The sequence below is a fragment of the Saccopteryx leptura genome, chromosome 2, assembly GCF_036850995.1.
Source record: "Saccopteryx leptura isolate mSacLep1 chromosome 2, mSacLep1_pri_phased_curated, whole genome shotgun sequence".
NCBI lineage: Eukaryota > Metazoa > Chordata > Mammalia > Chiroptera > Emballonuridae > Saccopteryx > Saccopteryx leptura.
This window is the reverse complement of record NC_089504.1, coordinates 116750522-116775408: the sequence shown is the minus strand read 5'-3', so window position 1 is coordinate 116775408 and position 24887 is coordinate 116750522. Positions and strand designations below refer to the sequence as shown.

The following is a 24887-nucleotide window of genomic DNA, read 5'->3' as shown; positions in this document are numbered from 1 at the left end:
CCCCCCCCCCCCCCGCTTTCTCGAGCCAAGCACCCATAGCCTTATATAGCCTATGCACACATGCCTCTGCCACGTGCTCACGCACTAACCAAGCAAGGTGCTTGCAGGTAAACCAGCAAGCAAGCCTAACACAGCTGCCCCACAGTGGAAGGGCAGAATTCTATAGCAAATAGAAGTAACATCTTGTTCAAAAGAGAACTGAAAGCCAAATTCTAAAAAAACAACAAACTTGACCATCTCTTCCCCTCTATCTTTTGGTCTTTCCTTCCTGTAAATGATACTGGAATCTCGTCTATTTGAAAGTGTCTAGATGAATGAGCTCGAGTTCTCCAACTGCCCATTTCAAATCCTGTTTTTTTGGGGAGGGGGAATATTAATCCAGAATAAATACACCAAAAATATATGTTTTGATTTGTTTTAAAACTGTAATGCTGGTGCTTGAGGCCAGGCAGGTTCGCGTGGGATTCGGGCAGAGGGCAGAGGAACTGTGGAGCAGGAAAGCGACGGGCCATCCTGTTTACGGGAGGCTCGCAGAGACAGGTGAGCGAGTAAACAAAGGAGAACCTGCTTTTCACAGTGGAGAGCAAGGGAGCCCTCACAGTAGCAGCTGAGGGCGTCAGGGAACCACACCTTGAGTGGCAGGAGAGCGATCTGGGAGAAGCGCCCCTGAGGGAAATAGCTTTTCATAGAGACACACACATGGCTTTCTGCCATGTGCTCATGCACTAATTGTGCAAAGTACGTGCAGCTGGGAAACCAGTGAGCAAGCCTAACACAAGTGTTTCCCCACAATGGTAAAGAACCAGTGAGCTTGGAAAAGGATATTAAGCCTCAGAAGATGGGGTAGTCCTGGCTGACACCTTGATTTTAGGCTGATGAAACTCTGATATGAAGACGCAGGTAAGCTGTGTCTGGACTCCTGGCCCATGGAAACTCTAAGATGACCAATGGGTGTGTATAATGCCGGTGGCTGAGGCCAGGCTGGTCCACACTAGACTCGGGCAGACGGTTGAGAAACTGCAGAGCCGGAAAGCGTTGGGTCATTCCTGTTTAATAGTCTCACAACAGCGGATGAGCACACAGGCAGGGGAAACTGCTTTCTCAGGTAAAGAAACAGCAAGGATGGCCTCTCACAGTGGCAGGCAGGCAATCTGCCATCCACAATCCCTGAGTGCAAGCACCCATAGCCTTATATAGGCCATACACACATGCCCCTGCCAGATGCTCACGCACTAATCAAGCAAAGTGCTTACAGCCAGTACCAGCGAGCAAGCCTAACACAGCTGCCCAACAGTGTGGTTTTAAGTTGTTGAATTTGCGGTGATTTGTTACACAACAGTAGAAAATTAATACAGTCAGGAATGACAAACTGGAAAATATGTATGTGCAAAACAACTTAATAAATAAAAAACTTCTACAAGTCAATTAACAGGACTAATAACTCAATATACAAATAACATATAAAACAGATAATACAAATGTTTTTTAATTGTGAAAATATGATCAACCTACTGTACTATCTATGTAACCATTGGGAGATTCTGGATAAGGGGCATGTGGACATCTCTGTACTATTATTTTTTGCAAAATTTCCTATGGGTCTGTATTTCAAAATTTAAATATAATCAACTTCATTTGTATAAGGAAAAATATAAATTTGAATGAGCTACCAGTTTTTACCTAATCAGGCTGGCAAGGATCCAAAAACTTTCTATCACATGGTGTCAAAGATGTGAACTGAGCATGTTCATACATAGGTGGTTATATAAACTATCATTTCCGCTCACTGCTGTGCCCTCAGCTCCTAGTGTTTGACACAGAGTAGGTACAGTGTGTGATTTGGCAATATCATAATTTAAAACGCCTACGCCCTTTGCTGAGAAATTTCACTTCTGAGGTTATATATTCTGAGGTTCTACGGCACACTAACACTCCTCACATGTGCAAAAAAGCACGTTCAAGGGCAATCGCTAAAGTGCCTTATTGGGAGCAATACACACGTCTTCCAATAAGGAAATGGTTAAATAAGTTAGGAAATACCCACACACTGCAACCCCTGCCCAGCAATTAAAGCAAGATCAATCTGCATCGAGTAGCACATTTTCCGACTTCTCAAGTTCCACAGGGCAACTTCACAACATACCCTCATTCAGTGTTTACAAAGCCCCAACTACATGGCTCCCTGCATCGATAAAAAGAATACAGCCATGCCCATGTGAAAACAGGCAGAGACCAGGCGTGACAGTCCACAGAGAAGGATACAGGAGCTCAGAGCAGAGAGTGGGTGAAAAGACAGAGGTCAGATGAGACACTCTGGATGCCAGGCTAAGAAACTGGGACTTGGTCCTGTTGGAGGATTTAAAGTAAGATATTGACAAGACACTATGCCAAGCATACACTTGCTCTAAAAACAAAGGAGTGGTCCAGTTGGAGAAGTTCATAATCTGGAGCCCATCTCTGACTTCATTACAGCCGTCTTAAGGTACCTCAATCAGGCACTTGTGGTAAGCTGAAACACCCAGAAATAAATACCCCTTTACTTCATGTCCATAAGAAAACAAGGACAGCATGGAGTCCTCTTCTCCATCTTATGGAGTGGATTCAAAGGAGATACTTTGACATTTTCCTCACAGGAGAAATATTTACAAGTAGCCTCTGGAGTGTCTGAACATGCTTCATTCCACCGAGTTCTTTCTCTAGCTCTACACCCAACAATGAATCAAAGCAGCAAACTATTCAACTGCATTTGTTGTATCTTTTCTTAGTCTTCTGAGCTTTTGGGGTCAAAACTTTCAAGCCCTTTGATGCCAATACAGCTCAAGCAGCTCTTACTGAATGGGCCTCATATTTTCAGATCAATTAAAGTCTATGCCAGCTAGTGCTTCAGTCTCAAACAGAGGCCACCTGTTCCAATTAGTGAGATTAAAATAGCACACCACTGACTATCTGGAGCCGAGTTTCAGGGCTTCTGGATCATCACAACATCTTCACAGAGACAGAAAGAATGGACGCTGGGCCTTGACACACAGCGGCACACGCTGGAGTAAATATACTGAGGAGCTGAGGCACAGTTTTCACTAAGGGCAGACTTTATTTTTAGACAAATGCTTATATCAAAATTTCTGTGAAAGGCTGCAGCACCATGTAACTTCCCCATATTACAACAATCCTATATACACATCTCAGATTCAAATTCACTTGAGAAAACCAGAGCTTAAATTTCTCCTCCACCCACCACTTTCTGTCCTTGCCTGAAATTCCCAAAGAACCTGTGCCTTTTGGATGGTCCGCTCTTTAGTCTAAGGCCTTCCATTGCCTCAGTGTCTCTCAAGTCATCAGAAGGCTAGAGACACAGTCCAGGACAGGCACCCCAACCACCAGAGTATTCCCACCAAGACATGACTGCCTTCACCTTACCAGGGTGGGCTTTCATTATACCCAACACTCAATTACCCAAATCATAACAATCCATGAAAAAGTATTTCTGAGCAACTTCCAGGCCATGGGTCTAAAAGAAGTATTTCATAAAAGAACGAGGAGAGGTGAAACATTAGAACCAGTGTTTCCCCAAATGATTCTGATTTAAGGTGGTATAAAACAAAAGCATTAAATGACAAGAATCACAGAGCAAGGGATTTGAAGACAATCCTCAACCCAATCCCAGCTGGTTCAGTCCAGCAGGAAGTTTGTGTTTAGTGCTAAGAGGGTCAGGCCATATTTAGCTAGAATAGTAACACTGATACTTTTAAAATAAATTTGAGTTTTAAGGAGTGAATCGATTTTGAAATACGAAGTAGATTGAAATACGAAATAAGTAATTGTATAGGTGGTATGAAGTTATGTGTAGGTGTGGGAATGACTGAAGTTTGGGACACTCTCTAGAAGACAACGAATGACTCAACGTCAGAACAACAAATGCTGTAATGGGCTTCCTAACGCCACTTGTCATGGTTTTCCCACTGGTAAGTGGAGGAGCTGACACTCAAGTTTGACCTCCAAGTCTATACTCTCAACCCTTCAGTCTAACCTCAAATCTAGAAGTAACCAAAGCAGTGATGCTGGGGACAAGGAGAGAAGGGGGACTGAGAAAACTTCAGAAGTAAACACTGGATGTGGTGTGAAAGTGGGCTGAGCAAGGAAGCTCCCAGGCATCTTGTTTGGGGACTGGCTACATGGGAAAATACTAAAACCAGGAATGGGGGTGGACATTTGAGAGAATGAATTAAGTGTGACATGTAGACTTTGAGGGGCCTGGGAATATCTAAGTAGAAGAGTCTTGCCTGACCTGTGGTGGCGCAGTGGATAACGCATCGACCTGGAAATGCTGAGGTCACCGGTTCGAAACCCTGGGCTTGCCTGGTCAAGGCACATATGGGAGTTGATGTTTCCAGCTCCTCCCCCCTTCTCTCTCTCTGTCTCTCTCTCTCTCCCTCTCTCTCTCCTCTCTAAAAATGAATAAAGAAAAAAAGAAAAAAAAAAAAAAAAAAAAAAAAAGAAGAGTCTTGTGTTATGTGGTAAAGCCACGTCTTATTCCAGGATTGGGCTCTCAAGTCAGAGCATAAGGAAGAAATCATGCAGAATTTCCCCAGAGACACACATCACTGGGGGTTGGTACTGCACATACTCTTCCTCATTAGGACCACAAACCCTCCCTGTCTTCCCCAGGGTCAGAGAAGAACCAGATAATACTTTTTTTTGAGTGTAGGGGCTGTGTTGTATTGAAAAGTATATATACTATCACCATTTCCCCCTATAAATTCAATTTTAAAAATGTATATACTGAAGATACTTGGTGCTAGAAGATGCTCTCAGTGAGAGACTCACAGGAACAGAGAGCTTCAGAGGTGAGAAGACTCAGGCTGAATTCTAAGTTAAATGCATAGAAGACACATCTATCTACTCCATGGCTGCGCATCTGGCATATGCTCTTTCCCAATCTCCTACCTCAACACATGGAAAGGCAAGACAAAGACAAACTCATTTCTCAAAACTTTATTTTGAGGGAAAAAAGGGACTAAGAGACCTCATTCAGAAATATATATATATATATATATATATATATATATATATATATATATATATATCTTTTTTTTTTTTTTTTTTAAAGTGAGAAGAGGGGAGATAGTGAGCCAGACTCCTACATGCACCCTGACCGGGATCCAGCCAGTTACCCCCGTTTGGGGCCAATGCTCAAATCAACCAAGCTATCCTCAGTGCCTCGGGCTGATGCTTGAACTAATCAATCCACTGGCTGTGAGAGAGGAAGAGGAAGAGAAGGGGGAGAGTGAGGGGAAGAGAAGCAGACGGTTACTTCTTATGTGTGCCCTCACGGATGGATCCCAGGATGTCCATACACTAGGCCGACGCTCTATCCATTGAGCCACTGGCCAGGGCCCAGAAATGATAATTTTTAAAAAGTCGCAGTAGATTCCGAGCAGCTAAGTAGTTTGATACATGAATCGTGCGTCATACCTCTTTATCCCTGCTCCGACAAAATCTGGAAATAAATTCAGAAGGATGATGGCTTAGCACTAAATCATTTAAATTCACTTTTGTTCCACCTAGAAAACTCACAAAATTTTTAATCTGTTCAATTAATTCTCTACTGAAAAAATCTTTAATTCGTGTTCTACCTTGTTTAGTTTGGAGATATTTATCCCATATAACTTAGCAATTAACTTGGTATTTTAAAATATTTAAAGCAGTTTTCTTTTAAGGAATTCTCTTTTGAGACAGAAGCTGGTATAACAGTTAGTCCTAATCAGTCATTATTAGTTACAGTCTGGCTGGGTGTCACTTTTCTACATCTGCTAATGGAATGGTTTGGAGTTAATGTCTAAACTCCCTTCCAGTTTTAATATAGTAAAACCTTAAGTCTAACTTTACAACCTTCTGCCGTAAGAATGGAAGCCCACACCTTTAGTTCAGTCAGGCTGAGTCCTACAGAGAGACCTACTGAGACCAGATTGCAACAAGAAAGAACCATTCTTGTCACGTTCTTCAACTCCTCGTCCTCCATAGGTCAAATTACCAGGCTAGAAAATGTGTTTGAGAAAACAAAACAACTCTGTTCTTAAATCATGAGTTTATTTAACAACTTTGAAGACTTCCCCAAACTATCAGCAGACTTCTTATAGCTTAGGTCAGTGATTCTCAAATTTTTTGTAGTCAGGGTGCATTTAAAATTCTACAAATAATTGTAGGAGCACCATATACAAATTTCTAAGAAATATGTTGTAATAATTAAGTCAAATATTAAAGAAAAAAAAAAAAGTCCAAGCATGCTTTTATGGTAATTAAACAAAATAAATACAACAAAATTAAATTTATTCTGACATTAAAAAACATTTTTATGTTATATATTTTGAGTTATGCTTTTTAGAATTCATAAAAAAGAGGGGTTAAAAAATGACAAAAATTATCTTTATATATATATATATCTTTAATATATATATTAAAAAAATTCAGCAGGCCGGCACGAATGTGTTAAGTTTCTTCATTCTTGTGTTTATGAGAAACATGAGTCTGATGTGTCCTAACGATTTCTTCAATGTTTGGGCATGTACTTGAAAGGCAAGCTCTCATTTCTTCGTCAACACATTAAAGAATTCCTCTCTTTTTACTCTTGTGTTGAGTGCAGAAAACCCCCACCATACATATCATCTTAACTTTACACCAAACAAAGGATAGAAGAAACTTGCTTCCAATCTTTCCAGGGAACATGGGGGGTAGTGTAAACAATCCAGCACCACCGCTTAACAGCCTTTTGCAACCTAATCAGGCAAGTGAGGTGGGGGGTTGGGCAGACTATCAGCTTACAGCTAATTCCTTACACCTCTGTCCACCAAAAATCTAACTCCAAAAACCCTGTTTGTTTTTTGGTCCCCAATAGGCACATATTTCTCTGGAATACCATAGGGTGCACCAGTGCGCCCTGGCTCACACTTTGAGAACCACTGGCTTAGGTATTATGAAAAGTTCCTAGATTATCACTCTAAATTAGTGGTAGTCAATCTGGTCCCTACTGCCCACTAGTGGGCATTCCAGCTTTCATGTGGGCGGTAGTGGAGCAACCAAAGTATAAATAAAAAGATAGATTTAACTATAGTAAGTTGTTTTATAAAGATTTATTCTGCCAAACTGAGCGAAAATCCAAAATAAAGTACTTGGTAAGTAATTATTATTATATGCTTTAACTTGCTATAACTCTGCTTTATAAATTTTATAAAGTAAAGTTACTTCCCTACTTTATAAATCACCATTACTGTGGAACCAGTGGGCAGTTAGAAAATTTTACTACTAACAGAGATACAAAAGTGGGCGGTAGGTATAAAAAGGTTGACTACCCCTGTTCTAAATCCTTAATTCATCAAATGTTTACTGGGGATACATAACTATATGCAAAAGACTGCAAAGTGCTATACTGTAAGAATCTTGAACACACAATTCACCCTGGAAGTTGAACACATCCACTTTTAAGCACTCAACAGATTTAGAAAGACTGAACTGCTCTCCAGTATACACTAAAGAGGCGGAGGACAGGGGAGTAGTTAACGTGTAAGCTCTGGACCTAGCTCTGGGTTCCTCAAACGCTAGCTCTACCATTTCCTAATAGCCACAAGACCTTGGACAAATTATATACTTACCTGCCTGGACCTCAACTCCTTCATCTGGGAAATGTAACTATGAACAGAATATCATGGGGATTAAGGAGATAGTGCATTGGAGGTGTTGGATATTATGCCTGGTGTATAGGAAGGACTTAGTGCAGACCGATAACACTGATAACACTGCTACTGGATTCTTCTTTTCACTTACATTCCTTCTGCTTCCTCACAGAGGAATGAATAATCAGCAACACAATATGTTTTCCCTCTAGTAGCACCCCTCTCCCCCAAAGTCAACAGAGTGGCTGGATTATGCACTGATCATATATCCTGATGTTCCTTTTCTAAGAAGTGTAAAGTCCTCATTCTGATTCACAGGACAGTGATTCATGGTTCTCTTCCTTCTCTCTCACCACCTCCCTCCTCTGAAAACATAAAAGCACATTAAGAAACAACAGGGCTGAAAGCTGCAGCTTCTCCAAAGTCAAGAGGTGAGCAATTTCCATCCAGAGGGACTAGACTGATTTCTGACCTTAACAGCAGCCCTGGAGGTTGGGGCAGTGGGTCTGAATGAAGCAAAACACAACCTGCGATCCAAGTTGGTGGCAGCTGCTGTGGTGTTCAACTGCGGATGTGAGACAAGCGGCTGTGCTGGTGGTGGCTGGCAATTTGTTCTCCTCTAGAGGGAGAACTGGTGAGCTTGCAGCAAAGCATAGCTCAAAACACACACACCACACCAATTGATCCGTGCTAAATTTAAGAAAATTCCAACTCGGACGACTCATCATTATTCACCGTTCCTTTAATTACCTCGTCAGAAGAAAGCAGATCACTGATTCAAAGCACACTCACGAAATATTCAGTTCACTTCACTAGGTCAGTGTCACCTACAATAGAAGTCTGTTTCCACCCACTCTAGTTCCTGCCCAGGGAGTAAGCACGGGATCATCTCACTGCATAACTATTTCCACTGGGAGAAAGGTTATGACATCCTCTTTTCCTCGACTGCTTTTGGCCATTACTCAGCACACAGTTCTGGATCTCTTTCCAAACCACAGAGTGCTTAAGCCTCAGCTGGCCACCATGGCTGACACAGGGTTTTTCTTCAGACGTTTAGAGACGTGTACTTATTATCATTTCTTCCTGTAAAAAAGAAGGGTGTTTCCTAGGCCACAAGTAGGAATCAGATACAATCACTGGACATTAAACTTTTGGAGAGGCCAGGCTGTTTCACTCACCATTATATTACTGATACCTAGCATGGCAGCTAGCACAGACAAGGTACTACTCAACATATTTAGTGAATGAATGAAGCCTCTTGTGCTCAGAGTGCCAGTGTCTATAGTTTATAAACACATGAACTATGTGATGGAAGAGAAACAAAATGCTAAAAATACCAGGAAAAGACTATATTGTTCACAAGATTAGCAGTTCTTCCGGTTTCAAGTGTTTGATTACATCTGGTATAGTAATAACAAAAATGGCTACCTTCTCTGAGTCTTACTGTGTATCTGACATTTCATAGAAATTACTGCATTTATCCCTGGTAACACCCGTAGGACATGGAAGAGGAAACTAACACAGAAAAAGATTGACAGGGTCCAAGATCCCACCACGAGTCAGCAGCATTACTGCAAGATCTGTCTACTGGGGGCCAATCTAATGAAACTGGTTTTGTTGGCAGAATACTCTGGTCCTTGCAGGCAAGAGAATGGAAGTTGATGAAATCACAGAGCAGTGAGGAAGTTAGTGTACCAGTTATCTCTTCCTGAGGTCTAAGTGGCTAAACTAAGATGGGAGATGACAGGAGGAATCAGCCTACTCCAGGGAAACATGAAAGAAAGACCCCGTGGAGTGGCTGATAGCTTAGAGATGGGGGAGGATAAGCACTCAGGGTGGTTCAAGTTCTGATTAGTGGTGGTACCAACAGAACAAGAAAAAAATTATTTACTTTCCATAAGGATAAAAAAGCTTCTGAAGGTAGCCTGTTAGAACATTTAAAATCAGAACTGAAAAATTTGATTTGCACATAATTGACTAATAAAACTAGACTGCCTGTATCCTTAAAAAGACAATAGGCTTTAACTATCTAGGGCAGGAAAAAAATAAGTAGGAGTCTAATTACGTATGTTCTTTTCTTTTAAAATAGGGGTATATTATGTGCACCAAGTTAACACACACCATTTCTGAGTTTTACCCAGATGAAATATAAAAATGTGAATGATCCTGACTTGCCAGCTTAGAGACAATCATGGAATTCATTGATTACATTACATTTTCACTGGGGGGTGGGAGGTGGGGTGGAATCTAGGTTAGTCCACCTGGCTGTAAAAATAGACTTCTCCAATGTTAAAATAGTAAACTGCCTCATTATTATTCCAGCTTCAAAGGCTTAACCAAGCTCATCAAGAGAGATGTGTATTTTCCCTGTTCTCTCCACAGGGTATCAATTTTGAACTAGATAAAGAAAAAGAAAGAAAAATATGACCAATTTGGTAACCAAGAATTTGATTTCCTACAGTCTTAGGTCTTTCAAGGAGGAATCCGCACATCTCTGAAAGGTTCATCAACTCTTCACATGTACTGCCTGTTCTCGTTAGTTATAGGGTTTTTAGGGGAGCTAATTTACCAAACAAGTTAACAAAAGGGTTCTTTTAAAATCCTCTATTGGATAGTTTATTACCAATGAAAGGGTGACATCAAGAAATTAAACCCTAATACTGTTTGATGTTTTCCTTTTGCATACTTTCCGAGTGTAAAGAAAATATGTCTTTATGCCTACATCTAAGTGAGTCCTACAAAACAGGAGCTAGAATCATCTAATGGGATACTTTCTGCATAGGAAAATGGTTGGTGCTTTCCCCTCATTACAGTGGATATTATTATTGCAACCTTAAGGACAGACTTAAAATTCTATCAGCTCCACCTGAGAAAAGTTCTAAGTCAGCAAGAAAATTTCTGTTAGTTCTCGCTATTATTTGTGTCTCAACAAAAATCTCCTAAAAGGTAGACAGTCAAGAAGTTTAAACAGGGATCTTAGCATAACCACCCCAGAACTTGTGATTACTGTCCATTAAAAGTTCTAGCCATCCTCAGTTTGATTTCTTTTAGTGCTCAGATTTTATTTTCCCAATAAGATAATTTAGAATAGTCAGTATATGCCATAATATCTAACTCAGTTTAAACACAAGACCCATTTAAAAATCAGGTACAGTCTTGTGCCATATAACAATGTTTTGGTCAATGATGGAGCATGTACACAACCATGGTCCTGTAAAATTATAATGCTGAAAATTTTCTATTGCCTAGTGACATCTTAGCTGTTGGAAGCCATAGTGCAACACATTGTTTGTTTGTGGGGGTGCTGGTGTAAGCAAACCTACTGCACTGCCACTCATATAAAAGTAGAGCACGTACAATATGTACAGTACATAATAATTGATAATGACAATAAATAACTTACTGGTTTATTTATTTACTTACTATATTTTTATCATTCTTTTAAAGTATACTCTTTCTACTTATTAAAAAATGTGTAGCTGAGTTATGCCGGCAGTAGCCTCATACATCTCGTGTATACTGTGTCTCTTGATTGCATCATTTTCTCTTCTTGTCCGCGATCTCAGCATTTGAGTGTCAGCTTCTCTGTATAAAGTTCACGGAGGTAAAGTCATAATCAGATTCGGGACTGCCACCTCCTAAATGGAGAGGCCAACTGGCTAGGAAAAGTGAGAGCAGGCACAAAAATGTGTTGTCGCCCCATGTGCCGGGTATGGGTGTTTAATCATAATTCAGAGAAATAATCAGCCCAGAAGTGAAGTGACAAATCCCTAGTATGTTTACTTGTTTACTTGCTCAATCTTGCATCGTTTTGTACAGTAACATGCTGTAGCCTGGGAACAATAATCTATACCAGTGGTTTTCAACTGCTGGACCAGTGGTTGAAAACCACTGGGCTATACCATCTGGGTTTGTGTAAGTGTACACTATACAGCGGTAGGCAAAAGAAGGTTTACAAGTTGCAAGTACATGAAACAGTTAATTCTTGTATTAATATTATTTTATTTTCCATACAAACAACTGTAAACCTACTTTTGCCCATGAGATTAACAGCCCATTTCTCAGAACTAACGTGTATCCCATTGTTAAGCAGTATATGACTATCTCATTACACATCACACAATTTTGTAGGTAGGTAGGTAGGTAGGTAGGTAGGTAGGAAGGAAGGAAGGAAGGAAGGAAGGAAGGAAGGAAGGAAGGAGGGAAGGAAGGAAGGAAAGGAGGGAGGGAAGGAGGAAGGGAGGGAGGAAGGGAAAAAACCCTTTCAGGCCTGGCCAAGTAACTCAGTTGGTTAGGGCATTGACCCCATACGCCAAGGTTGCAGGTCTGATCCCTGGTCAGGGCACAGACAATCAACTAATGAAGGCATAAACAAGTAAAACAACAAATTGACATCTCTCTCTAAAATCATTTAAAAAAAAAACAAAAAAAACCCCTTCACATACAGTTATGGCACTGCAACAAAAGAGAAGAGTGTAGAAAAGGAACAGCCAAGAAAGCAGAGAAACTGAGTCTGCAGTCAAGTCACTCCTTTGCTTTGCCACTTTCCATCGATAAGTAGTTGAGGTGCAAACTTTATCACCACCATTTTATGGATTATAAAGAGTGAGTTCTGTGCGTTTTGCCAAAACGTTTAAATGAGCTCACAGTGAGCTATCCATCCCTCAGAGATTACTAATCTTGTTTACACAAAGATTATCACAGTTGTGACAAGAGAAACCAAGCTTCCACACTTTCAAGTCTGAAATGGCTTGCCAACTATGACATGGCTACAGACTACCCCAATTACAAATGCATTAGAGATAAAGACCTTCACCTTTTTCATAGTTAACTGTTAACCAGCAGCCATCCTTCCAAAACTTTTTAGTTGATTGAGTTGAGAAAGAGAGGAGGAGAGAGGAGAGAGGAGAGAGGGAGAAGCTTCTATTTGTTGTTCCACTTAGCCAGGCATTCATTGATTGCTTCTGTATATGTCCCAACAGGGGATTCAACCCCGCAATCTTGGTGTTTACAAATGATGCTCTCAGCAACCAGCCAGGGTGCCCAAAATTTCTAAGTGCAGGCAAAAATTGTTTTTTCGATGCTTTCTTCCAGATGGAGTTTCTGGTTATTTTCATAACAAATTGTTATGAAACTTTTTTTTATTTTATTTTTTATTTTTTACAGAGACAGAGAGTCAGAGAGAGGGATAGAAAGATAGGAACGGAGAGAGATGAGAAGCATCAATCACAAGTTTTTCCTTGTGACACCTTAGTTGTTCATTGATTGCTTTCTCATATGTGCCTTGACCATGGGCCTTCAGCAGACCGAGTAACCCCTTGCTGGAGCCATCAACCTTGGGTCCAAGCTGGTGAGCTTTTTGCTCAAGCCAGATGAGCCCACGCTCAAGCTGGCGACCTCGGAGTCTCAAACCTGGGTCCTCGCATCCCAGTCCAACGCTCTATCCACTGCGCCACCGCCTGGTCAGGCTGTTATGAACCTTTTAAAGAAAAGTGCAAAAAATGGGAGAATTCTTTTGGGAGAGGAGAGTGGAGTGAATGCAAGAGGTATTATTCCACCAAATACATTTAATCTGCAAAAATTTAAATCATTCTGTTCAATTGATTAACAGATGCTAAAGGAAAACAAGTAAACATACTAGGGATTTGTCACTTCACTTCTGGGCTGATTATTTCTCTGAATTATGATTAAACACCCATACCCGGCACATTTTTGTGCCTGCTCTCACTTTTCCTAGCCGGCTGGCCTCTCCATTTAGGAGGTGGCAGGCCCAAATCTGATTATGACTTTACCTCCGTGAACTTTATACAGAGAAGCTGACACTCAAATGCTGAGATCGCGGACAAAGAACAAATGCCAAGGTGTAAGAGGTGCTGTTCCAAATGGCACTTCAGTAGGCCAAGGGGGAAATGGAGCTCCCAGTCTGGACCATTCAACGGCCCAGGAGGGTAAAGGTATCCTCGCGGGACGGGAGGGGGGGTGCTCCCTCACCCCCGAGGTACCGGTACGCTCAGGCCTCCGCCTCCGTCTTTATTTTGAAGTGCTATATGTATGGCTCCTCTCTGCTGCCTGCTCTGAAGAGCTATTTTCGCGCACAGCCAAAATCAGCAACAGCAAATTACCCTGCAAACAATGGAGAGGGCGCCTGCTCGGCACGGCTAGAAACTCCGGGTAGGCAGCGCGAAGACTGACTTTCCACTCCCGCTGAACCTGTCCGCGATCCCGCCGCCACCTGCCCCGCGCCCGAACCCCGACGGCGGGAGACACGGCGGCAGCGGGAAGGGAGGCTGTCCCACCCCGGACGCGGGGACGCGGGATTCCCCGGCGTCCGAGCCGCGCGCGGCAGGATTCCCCGGCGTCCGAACCGCGCGCGGCGGGCGCTCCTGGGGGAGCGCGGCCGTCGGGCAGACCCGGCGTCCGGGGCAGGAGCGCGGGGACCGAGGACGGCGGAGGGCGGGCGTCGGCGGCCCGGGCCCTGCTCTGCGCCCCAGCAGCGGGTGGACCTGGGGTCTCGGGAGCCGCAGGCTGGGCTCCGACGCCCTGCTTCCCAGCCCCTCCAGCTCGGCCAGGGGCGGGGCAGCCCGGCCGGGGCAGCGGGGGAGGGAGAGCGAGCGGCAGGCAGAGAAACGCGGGGGAAGAGTTAGTTCACGCGGGAGCGGAAGCCCCCTCGGCCTCGCCCCTCGGCCGGCGTCCCCGCCGCCACCCAGCCCCGCCGCTCACCCGGCTCTTGCAGCGCTGGTGCCGGCCAGGGTCGGAGTAGGTCCGATCCACAGTGAGCGCCGTGTCGCTGCCCGGCATCTTGCCGCTCGCGCCGCGAACTTTCCCGTTTCCCGGGGCCACCGCGCCGCGAGCTCCCGGCCCTGCTCGGGTCGTCCCCGGAACCGCGGCGGAGCGGGAGGCGCGGGCTGCCGCAGATGGTGCCCACTGCCGCTGCCGCCCTCCGCCTGCCGCCGCCGCCGCCGCGGGGTGGAGGGGAGGCGGGGCCGGGACGCGAAAGTCTCCTCCCCTTCCCTCTCCCCGCCTCCCCGGCGCGTCCCGCGGAGGCCCCAGACCCCCTCCAGGTGCAACTCCTCTGTCCCCCTCCTTTGCCGAAACTTGATCCCACCCTTTCCTGCACTGCTCTCTTTTTCTTCAGAAGCTGAGAGACATCTATTTGTTGATTTATTTATATATTTAGAAGTTTTTGACAAAATGTTGAGGCTTGCCTTATATGCTTGCAGGTTATTTTTTAAATTCAACATGCACCTATTGGGAATCTGCCAGTGCCAGGCCCTGGGGAGGGGATCATATTTTTTTAAGCCCCTGTTTTTCTTATAAATTCCATTGAGCACGGAACACACTTCCACTTAAACTAAGATCTACAGTGCTGTGTATTTTAATTCCGCAGGTCTAGCTCAACTTTATGTTGTAAGTTATCTGAAAGTCAAGACATATCTTTTCATTTTAGTATTCCCTATTTCGTGAATATTCCCTGCCCACAAGAAAGTTGGAGTCTAGAAGAGAAAGGACTGCTTGGTGAACAATAAATGTTACCTAAACCAAATTTCAGGACACCGGGTCTGGTTACATAAGGGCACTAGTGGGAAACTCAGTTGAAAAGTAACTGCTTCAGAGAGGAGTCGGAAGAGAAAGTGACCAGCCCAGAAGGAAGGATGGATATGCTCCTCCCCTTCAAAGAGTTGAAGGGCTAGGGGAGTGCAGGCAGAATAAAAGTACTAAGCATAAAAACAACAGCACATTTGAAAAGCCTCAAGTCATCAGTTTAGGGGGTGTCTAGAAACAGAAGGACGTGCTGGGAAAAGTAGGTGGAGATGGGTGGTGCAGGGCTCTATTTTCAAAACTAAGAAGTTTAAGCCTTATTCTGTGGGTACTGGGAAACTGTTGGAGGTTTCTATATAGGGAAGTGATGATATCAAGATGGAAAGTTAAGGAGATACATGTGATAGCCATCAGAAGCGCTGATCGAAGATGACTAGGGGACACTGGCTAGAAGACCAATGCAATGACTGAGAATAACCTGAAGGTCTTTTAGAAGGAGACTGAGTAAATTACGATGCATCCATCCAGTGGAGTATTGGGGAAATGTAAAGGAATGAGGCAGTTCTCTATGTATAGCTATAGAAATATCTCTAATGTATATGATTAAGTGAAAAAAAGCAATATGCAGAATAATTTACATGGAATCTATCATTTATATAAAAACCATGTATTAGGTGCTTATATATGCATAGCATACTTCTTGGAGGAAAAACAAGAAACTAGGGAAATAGACAAGAAACTGATGGCAGGAGAGGGGAATGAGGTAAATAGAAAGAAGGGATGGTACAGAGATTTAGTTTTCATTGTATATACTTTTTAAAATGGAATGTTTGAATTGTGTGCATATAATAACTTCAAAAAGTAAAATAGAAAATATTTTTAAATAGAGTAAGCTGATTAAAACTAATTTAAGAAACAGAAAATCCCACATAGCCTTAAAATCATTCAAGAAATTTAGTCAAGACTTTAAATTACCCCCCTACATCTTTATTATATGCGGCTTAAGTGTCTGTTTGTTGCTGATAGCTTATTGGTTGCTTGCCTAACTGTACTAGCCAATGGGGTGAAGTTGCCACGGCATTCAAATAGTCCCGCCTTCTGGCATGCCACTTCACAAATTGAGGTTAAAGATTGGAGCAATTATTATGCTGTTAAGAAATCTTAACACCGGAAGGGGTCTTTGCAATGGTACAAGACTAGAGGTTCTCCAATTGAAAAATGTCATAATAGCTAAGTCTTTGACTGGCTCCTCTAAAGGTGAAATACATGTCATTCCAAGAATTGATCTGGCTCCATCTCAAACAGGGTTGCCATTTCAATTGAGATGTAGACAATTTCCTATAAAATTTGCCTTTGCTATGACCATCAATAAGTCTCAGGGCCAAATGCTTAAGCGTGTTGGCATTTTTTTACCTGAGCCTGCATTTGGACACGGTCAACTTTATGTTGCCTGTTCAAGAGTTCGTGAAAGAATGGACATAAAATTAAAAATAATTAATGGTTCTCTGCAAGGCGAGCTTAAAAATGATGGAAAGATCTACACAAGAAATGTGTACAAAGAGATCTTTGACATGTGAATTAACATTTTATTATTTAAATCACCTTTATTTATTGAGCTAGCGGTGGCTCTTAAGAAATGTACCGCCAGTGGTTTCCTTCATTGCACTCTACTTTAAGCAATTAAGCAAGTAGAAGGGGGAAACCCCGTGGGGCAGTAAGCAAAGGGGCGTCCTCGCCGCCTGCCCTGGGTAATTCAGTTTGAATTAGCAGATACCTTTGCACAAATCATTTTAATTACAATTTATAATATCTAGAACAGCGGTCATTTCGTATGACCGCCGGGCTTTCTAGTATGACATAACTATACCAGACTCAGAGAGTTTTCAGGTAAATCCTTTCAAAATAGAGAAGGAAGATTCAAATGTGTGAGTGTGAGTATGGTATTTTAACGAGGGTGGCCAAAGAAGGCCTCCATGAGAAGGTGAATGGAGCCAGTGATGTAGAGATATAAAAATTTCAAGCAGAAGGAATAGCAAGTACAAAGGCCCTGAGGCAGGTACATTTGGGGAGTGTCTGAGGAAGAGCAAGGAAGCCAGTGTTCACTGGAAAGACAGTACGAGATGAATTCAGAAACATTTCGGAGGTCTGGATCATATAGAGCCATTTAGGCCATAAGAACTTTGACTTTAATTCTGAGGAAGATGGGAAGAATTGGGATTTTTTTTTTTTTTTTAAGAGAGAGAGAGATAGGGACAGGTTGGAAGGGAGAGAGATGAGAAGCATCAATTCTTCATTGCAGCATCTCAGTTATTCATTGATTGCTTTCTCATATGTACCTTAATGGGGGGGGGGGCTCCAGCAGAGCAAGTGACCCCTTGCTCAAGCCAGCAACCTTGGACTCAAGCAGTGACCTTGGGCTTCAAGCCAGCAACCTTTGAGCTCAAGCTAGTGACCTCATGGTTTCAAACCTGGGTCCTCAGCATCCCAGTCCAACACTCTATCTGCTGCATCACTGCCTGGTCAGGCAGACTTGGGATTTTTTTTCCCCCCAAAGTTAGAAGCAGGAAGGCAGTCAGATAGACTCCTGCATGCACCAGACTGGGATCCATCTGGAATGCCCACCAGGGGGTGATGCTCTGCCCATCTGGGGCATTGCTCCATTGTGGCCGGAGCCATTCTAGCGCCTGAGGCAGAGGCCATGGAGCCATCCTCAGTGCCCAGGCCAACTCTGCTCCAGTGGAGCCTTGGCTGTGGGAGGGGAAGAGAGAGACAGAGAGGAAGGAGAGGGGGAGGAGTGGAGAAGCAGATGGGCGCTTCTCCTGTGTGCTCTGACCAGGAATCAAACCTGGGACTTCCACATGCTAGGCCTACGCTCTACCTCTGAGCCAACTGGCCAGAGGCAGATTTGCGAATTTTTTTTTTTTTTTTTTTTTTTTGTATTTTTCTGAAGCTAGAAACAGGGAGAGACAGTCAGACTCCCGCATGCGCCCGACCAGGATCCACCCGGCACGCCCACCAGGGGGCGACGCTCTGCCCACCAGGGGGCGATGCTCTGCCCCTCCGGGGCGTCGCTCTGTTGTGACCAGAGCCACTCTAGCACCTGGGGTAGAGGCCAAGGAGCCATCCCCAGCGCCCGGGCCATCTTTGCTCCAATGGAGCCTCGGCTGCAGGAGGGGAAGAGAGAGACAGAGAGGAAGGAGAGGGAGAGGGGTGGAGAAGCAGATGGGTGCTTCTCCTGTGTGCCCTGGCCGGGAATTGAACCCGGGACTTCTGCACGCCAGGCCGATGCTCTACCACTGAGCCAACCGGCCAGGGCCTGATTTGCGAATTTTTAAGCAAAGAATAGAGTAGCATGCTCTGCCTTTTCACTTGGGAAATATATATATATATATATATATATATATATATATATATATATGAACTTAAAACATATACAAAAATCAATACCAGATAGACTAAAGACCTAAAAGGGGTAAAAACACAACTTTTAAAACTGCCAGAAGAAAATGGGAGAATATCATTATAATTGCAAGCCATAAAAAGCAGGTCACAAAAAGCATAAATTATAAAGATTCAACTACATTAAAGTTCTAAAACTTCTACTTATGAAGAGAAGTAATAATAAGGTGAAAAGATAATTCACAAACAGAACTTGAGCTTAAAAAATAAAATTAATATGGCCCTGATCAGATAGCTCGGTTGGTTAGCATTGTCTGGAAGAGCAGAGGTTGCGGTTCAATCTCCGGTCAGGGCACACACAAGAACAGATGTTTCTGTCTCTCTCCTGCTCTTTCCCTTCCTCTCTCTAAAATCAGTAAAATAAACATTTAAAAATCAATATGAATGATTTGCACAATGCTTATAAACGAAAAGAGCAAGCCACATAGAATTACATGCAGTAAGATATTACTCATGTAAAATAAAAAATATAAAGATTAAATGACATATTTTTAGAGGAACAAAAATATGTAGTAAAACTATTAAAAACAAAAGCATGATAAACACAAATTTCAGGACAGTGTTTATTTCTGTTGAGAGATAAAAAAGGACTTAATAGACAGAGGGGTATACAATTGCAAATAATGCCCTATTTAATGAATGACTATTGTCACTCTGGATATGTACTCATTCATGCACTATGTTTCATAAAAATGTGAAGGCAACAAGAGTCAAGGGACAGTTGTGATGATGGTATCCTTAATCCTGGGATTTAAGTCACTACTCAATAATAATAATAGCACTTTTACAAGTAAAAGCTTGATACAAAGGTAAGATAGTCTGCCATGTTAACTATGAACTTATGTCATTATGTCAATTTAACCTTACAAAGATCCATTCTGAAAATCTATAAGAATTTTGTTTCTGGGCTTTCCCTCTCATTTGCCTGATACCTATTTTTTTTTCCCAGCTAGGGCTACACGAAGTCTATTACTCAGGTGTGTGCATATGTGTAATTGTGTGTGTGCATGACTTGAGAGACATTAGACCTAAGTGAGGTCTCTGACAAACCAAAGTTGGGCTTTGGTCGGTGTTCCAGCAGGCATCTACATTCCGTTTCTGTTACCGTCTTGGCGTTCCTTAGAAGAACTCTATCCTGGAACTGCTGGCCCTCAATAAAAAGGATGAATAAAAACTCTATTGGGTTCACCAGAATTTCATTTAAAAGAGCATGTTTTTTAGATCATTTAGATTTATTTTGCAAGCTAGTGGCCCAAAAGCTCTACTCCTGATCACTCATATAAAAAAAATCTTTTTTAAAAACACAAATTAAATAGCACAAGTGCAAGCTCCCCAGAAAAGACAAAATAAGCAGTGCTGATCACCATTTGGCTCTCCTGTTGGGAGGTAGCTCACGAGGGGTTAATAGACCACACCCCTTCCTTTGGAGGCAGTGCCTAGGCTTCTGTCTATCCTTGGGGGGGGGGGGGTGTTGGAAAAAGAAGGAAAAGGAGAGTGAGAGAGAGGAGGGAGGGGTGCCGGAGGCAGGAAGAGAGGGAAAAGAAGAGAGAGAGACAGTGGATTTCTCCTGTTATAATAAGAATGGCCTGTGCCTCTGATGATAGTTCCAAAATCCTCTCTCCACAAAAAGTAATGAAAAAAATCATACTTGTACAAGTAACAAATGGAGTCAGAACAATAAGGAATACAAAAGTACTAAATCTAGATGTGAAACAAGAGGTTACTTCAGGTGTAAGTGGCACAGTAAGACAGTATATGCTAAACATCAAAAAAGTGGAACAGGTCGTTTGAATTGTGCTACCTTCAAGTTTGGAATGACAAGAACAGGCTTTATAAAAGAGGTAGGATTACCCTTGAGTTTTGCGGTACATCTCTGTTGTTTTTGCCTGCCCAGCATCCAGCCCCATATTCTTGAAACAGGGCCTCGATTTTTTGGGGGGGACCTATCCCACCCCCACTCTCAATCATAGTGGTTTTGGTGAAGCGGACCAGCCAGACCACTGGCTCCAGTGAAAGGCATGTGATCCAACCTTGGCTAATCTAAGTCACTGTCACTTTGCAGGGATAAGCACATGGCTCCTCTCAGGAGCCAATCAGAGTCCTCCTGAGACTTGCTGGAACCAGTGGGAAAGAGTGGTGCTCTTTCATTGGGTAGTGCTGAGCTGGAAGAATGTGAGCCTGCCTCCTGGTGGACATCCTTGCCATCACACAAAGACATCCTCGGAGGAAAGCAGAGCTTGAAGGGAGAAAGGCTCCTAAGAGCACGAGATCCGGCTTTTTCTGTTACCTATTACTGCATGACAAGTCACCCTAAAATGTACTGGCTTACAACTACCGTTCACTTGCTCGTAATTCTGTAACTTGCACAGGCCTCCGAAGCGGGTGGCTTTTCTCTGCTCCACATGACACTGGCTGGGGCTGAAGTACCCCAGATGGCTTCCCTTATATGTTAGCACCGATAGCAATGGGGGGTGGCTGGAACACCTGGGGCTGGCCAGGCCTTTGTCTCTATTTCTATATGTTTTTATTCTTAAAAGCAAAATACTTTTATGTTTTATACAGTCTCTTCTCTTTCAGGGTTCCTCTCTCTTCTTTACATGTGACTGGCTTATAAGAGAACAAAAACCAAAGCTGCCACACGTCCTCAGGCCTAGCCAGGAACTGGCAGGGCAGAACTTCTGTCACCTTCTGTTGGTCAAAACAAGTCAAATGTCCAGCCACACTCAGAGAAGGAGGAGAAGTAGCATCCACCTCTTGACAGAAGGAGTGGTGTGCACCCACAGGAACGGAAAACTGTTGGGGCTGTTGGCCCACCACACCATACAGACATGTCTGGACCCCATTCCACCTATATAAAAAAACGTATTCTTCCAGTTTCCAGAATCCTGACTAATACAACATTCACTGCTGGCTATGGGTACAAAGAAAACAAAGAAGGGCAGCACTGTGAGGCAGGCGAGAACTGCAGGCAGCAGGGAGAGAGGAGAGTGAGCGGAGAACTCTCCTGGGGTCACAGAGGTTTCTTAGGCCACTAGCTAGAGCGCCTTCCTTGGTCAGTCCATGACAGATGGCCTCCTGTGGACTGTTTAATTATAGTCTGTATTTCTTATTTTAACACATAAGTTACAATATCTTATCATGTTATTTTAATATTTTATGTGATAAGTTATATGTGCCCCCTACCCTCACTAGATTGTGTGTTACCTGAAGGGAAGGACCATGCCTTCTAGGTAAATGTATATATTCCTGATGGTTCCTGGCATAGTATGTAACACATATTTGCTGAATGAATGAATATATTCAACATTTAAGCGCCTACTTGTCTTCCAAGCACTGGGGTTTAAAAATGTGAAAGACGTAGACAAAAGGTAGCTTTTGCCCTCGAGGGGTTGAAATGGCTAATATAGAAGGATAAAAATTTGCTGAATGATGAATATTACCAGTTTTCAGATACGGCCTAGTTACTGAAGTTTGTTGAGACTCCAACTACATATTTATTGAGCACCACTGGTGTGACAGACTGTTCCTGGTGCTGAAAATATAAAACTGAATAAGACAGGGTCCCGTCCTGAAGGGACATCCCATCTAGACAGGGAGTCAGACAGTCAAAAAAAACTTGCTACCTAAGTAGAGACTATCCCGTCTTTGGTTCAGTGGTGGGACAAAAGGAAGGAAGGAGTCCCTTTAGGAACTCCCCCTCCTGAGTGGTTTCTGGCTCACCACGTCATTATGGTAGGAAACAGAACCAGGCATGGAGGAAAGCCTAATTTTATAGCAGAAAAAGTCAGCCTTTTACGAAGTAAAGAAAAATGTTTTTCTCTTCATATTCCATTTTGATTTAATAGTCCAGGAAAGTGGTCCCTCTGGGGGAAAGATTTATAAGACAAAAGTACAATAAACATTTTTTCCTCCCCCAGAGAATTTAAGGACAGAGAGAGTAAAGAAAAAGGTAAATCATACTTTAAAAATGTATTCAGCTAGCCTGCGGTGAATGCATGCGATCAGATGTATGTATGTAAGTCTGAGTATGGATGTATTTATGTTGAGGATCAGAAACTCCTGGGCCTGATGCATATAGGAATCTCACAGCCAACAGGAAATAACCACTCTTCACATTTATATTTAATTTTTACCACAGCATGTTCTATATGACTATAAGAAAACGATCACTGCTATTTACTTAGCATTAGCAATCACCTGGCACAGAAGCCAAAAACTTCCACTTGGTACGATTTTGATTTAAAAAAACCCAGGAAAGTAGAAAGACTCAAACCCTGCAAGCTGGTCATTTTGTCTTCTAACATTTCTTTTTAGCAGATGCAGTTATTTCATGCTATTGATTTCTCCAGAACAATGAACCTTAAAGAGAATTCTACAGGAAGCCTTCAAGTGTTCTGAAAACTGGTTTCTACTAACATCTGTCTTCCCTGCAGACTTGAGGCTACATTAAAAAATACAAAAATGTATTTTACCTCATCAAAATGAAAAACCTCTGCTTTGTGAAAGACCTGTTAAAAGGATGAAAAGACAAAATACAGTACCGATGGGGAGAGGAGAAAATATTTTCAAAACCACATATCCAACAAATTAGTTGCATTAGTATCTGGAGTATATGAAGAACTCTCAAAACTCAATATTAAGAAAACAAAACTCAACTGAAATAAATGGGGCTTAGCTTGACATTTCATCGAAGGCAAATAAACACAGGAAAAGATGCTCAATGGCACTAGCCATTAGGGAAGTGCAAGTTCAAACCACAAAGAGATATCACTATAAACCTATCAGGATGGTTAAAATAGAAAAGTGATAGCACTAAACACTGGGAAGGATATGGAGAAACAAAATAATTCAGACATTGCTGATGGGAATGTAAAATGGTACAGCCTCTCTGGAAAACAGTTTGGCATTTTCCTACAAAACAAAACATGCAAATATCTATGTGACCCAGAAATTACACTCTTGGGCATTTATGCCAGAGAAAAGAAAAATGTCCATATAAAATCCTGTACACAAATGTTCATAGCAGCTTTATTCATAAAGGCCCAAAATTGGAAATATCCCAGATGTCCAACAAGTGACTAGGACATCCACACTATAGACTATTATTTATACTTAACAGTGAAAAGGAACAAAGTACAGGGGGGGTCCTCGGGTTACAATACAGTTCTGTTCCTGCGACAGTGACGTAACCTGAATTTTGGTGTAAGATGAAACTCACCCTAGCCTAACACATACAGAACACTTGCACTTTTAACAGTCCAAAATGGTGTAGGTAAGTATACCGGGGACGCCAACTCCCTCACTCATACTGCCCTGCGTGCAAACTGGTTCGCCCATGTAGTCCATAAGTACGATGACTGAAACACTCACTCTCATTTCCTAAGTTTTTAGGGGAGCAAGCGTGTAAACTCAAAACATCGTATATGGAGACTGTCGTAACCCGAAGACCCCCTGTAAAGGGAATTATGTTGTGTAAAAAAGCCAATTTCCCAAGGTTACATACTCCCAAGGTAGGATTCCATTTCTGTAACATTCTTGAACTGACAAAATTATAGAAATGGAGAAGAGATTGGTGGTTGTGGGTTAGAAGCAGGGTGGGGAGGAAGGGGGTGCAGGAGGGATGTAGTTCTAAAAGGGCAACACCAGGGATCCTGTGGTGACAGAGCTCTTCCGGACCTCACTGCGCATGGTGGGCAGGAATTACACGCAGTAAAACCGCAGAGAACCACACACACACACACACACACACACACGTAACTACAAACAAAACTGGAGGAACCTGAATATGAAGGTGGATTCTATCAATGTTAATAGTTATTTGTACTATAATTTGACAAGACATTACCTCTGGGAAAACTAGGTAAAGTGTATCCAGGGCCTCCCTGTATTATTCCTTAGAACTGCATGTGAATAAAAAAATACTCTCAAAATTAAAATTTTAATTTTAAAAGTATTTTAAATTTTAGGTGCAAATGTGGTAATTTTCATGGGAAAAATCTTTGGGTTTTTGTGTGTGTGTGGAGGGGGACGACACCACAGCAAGAAGGCATGGGTGGCATACGGATTTTTCTCTCTGAAGTTATTGTCCACAGAACAGAGTCCTCTGTGTTCTGGCTTCTTGTTGCACCAGAGAAAGGGACCAGCTGTGGAAACTGAGGGGCAAAGGAGGCATGGCAGGAGATACCCATCAAGTTGACCGCCTCCGTCAGGACCTGACCAGAG

General features: G+C 42.7%; 1 protein-coding gene across 3 annotated transcripts in view; it reads right to left on the bottom strand.

The window, feature by feature from the left end:
- TMCC3 (transmembrane and coiled-coil domain family 3) overlaps positions 1–24887 on the bottom strand; it is a 283853-nt gene that overhangs the window by 57687 nt on the left and 201279 nt on the right. Inside the window, exon 1 of one of the 3 annotated variants that reach the window (XM_066368625.1) lies at positions 14388–14624. The exons of the other annotated variants lie outside the window; for them this stretch is intronic. Coding sequence (XP_066224722.1) covers positions 14388–14465 — 78 coding nt within the window. The 5' untranslated portion in view covers positions 14466–14624. Of the gene's footprint in view, positions 1–14387; positions 14625–24887 lie in introns of those variants that run through there. 3 annotated transcript variants of the gene reach the window in all.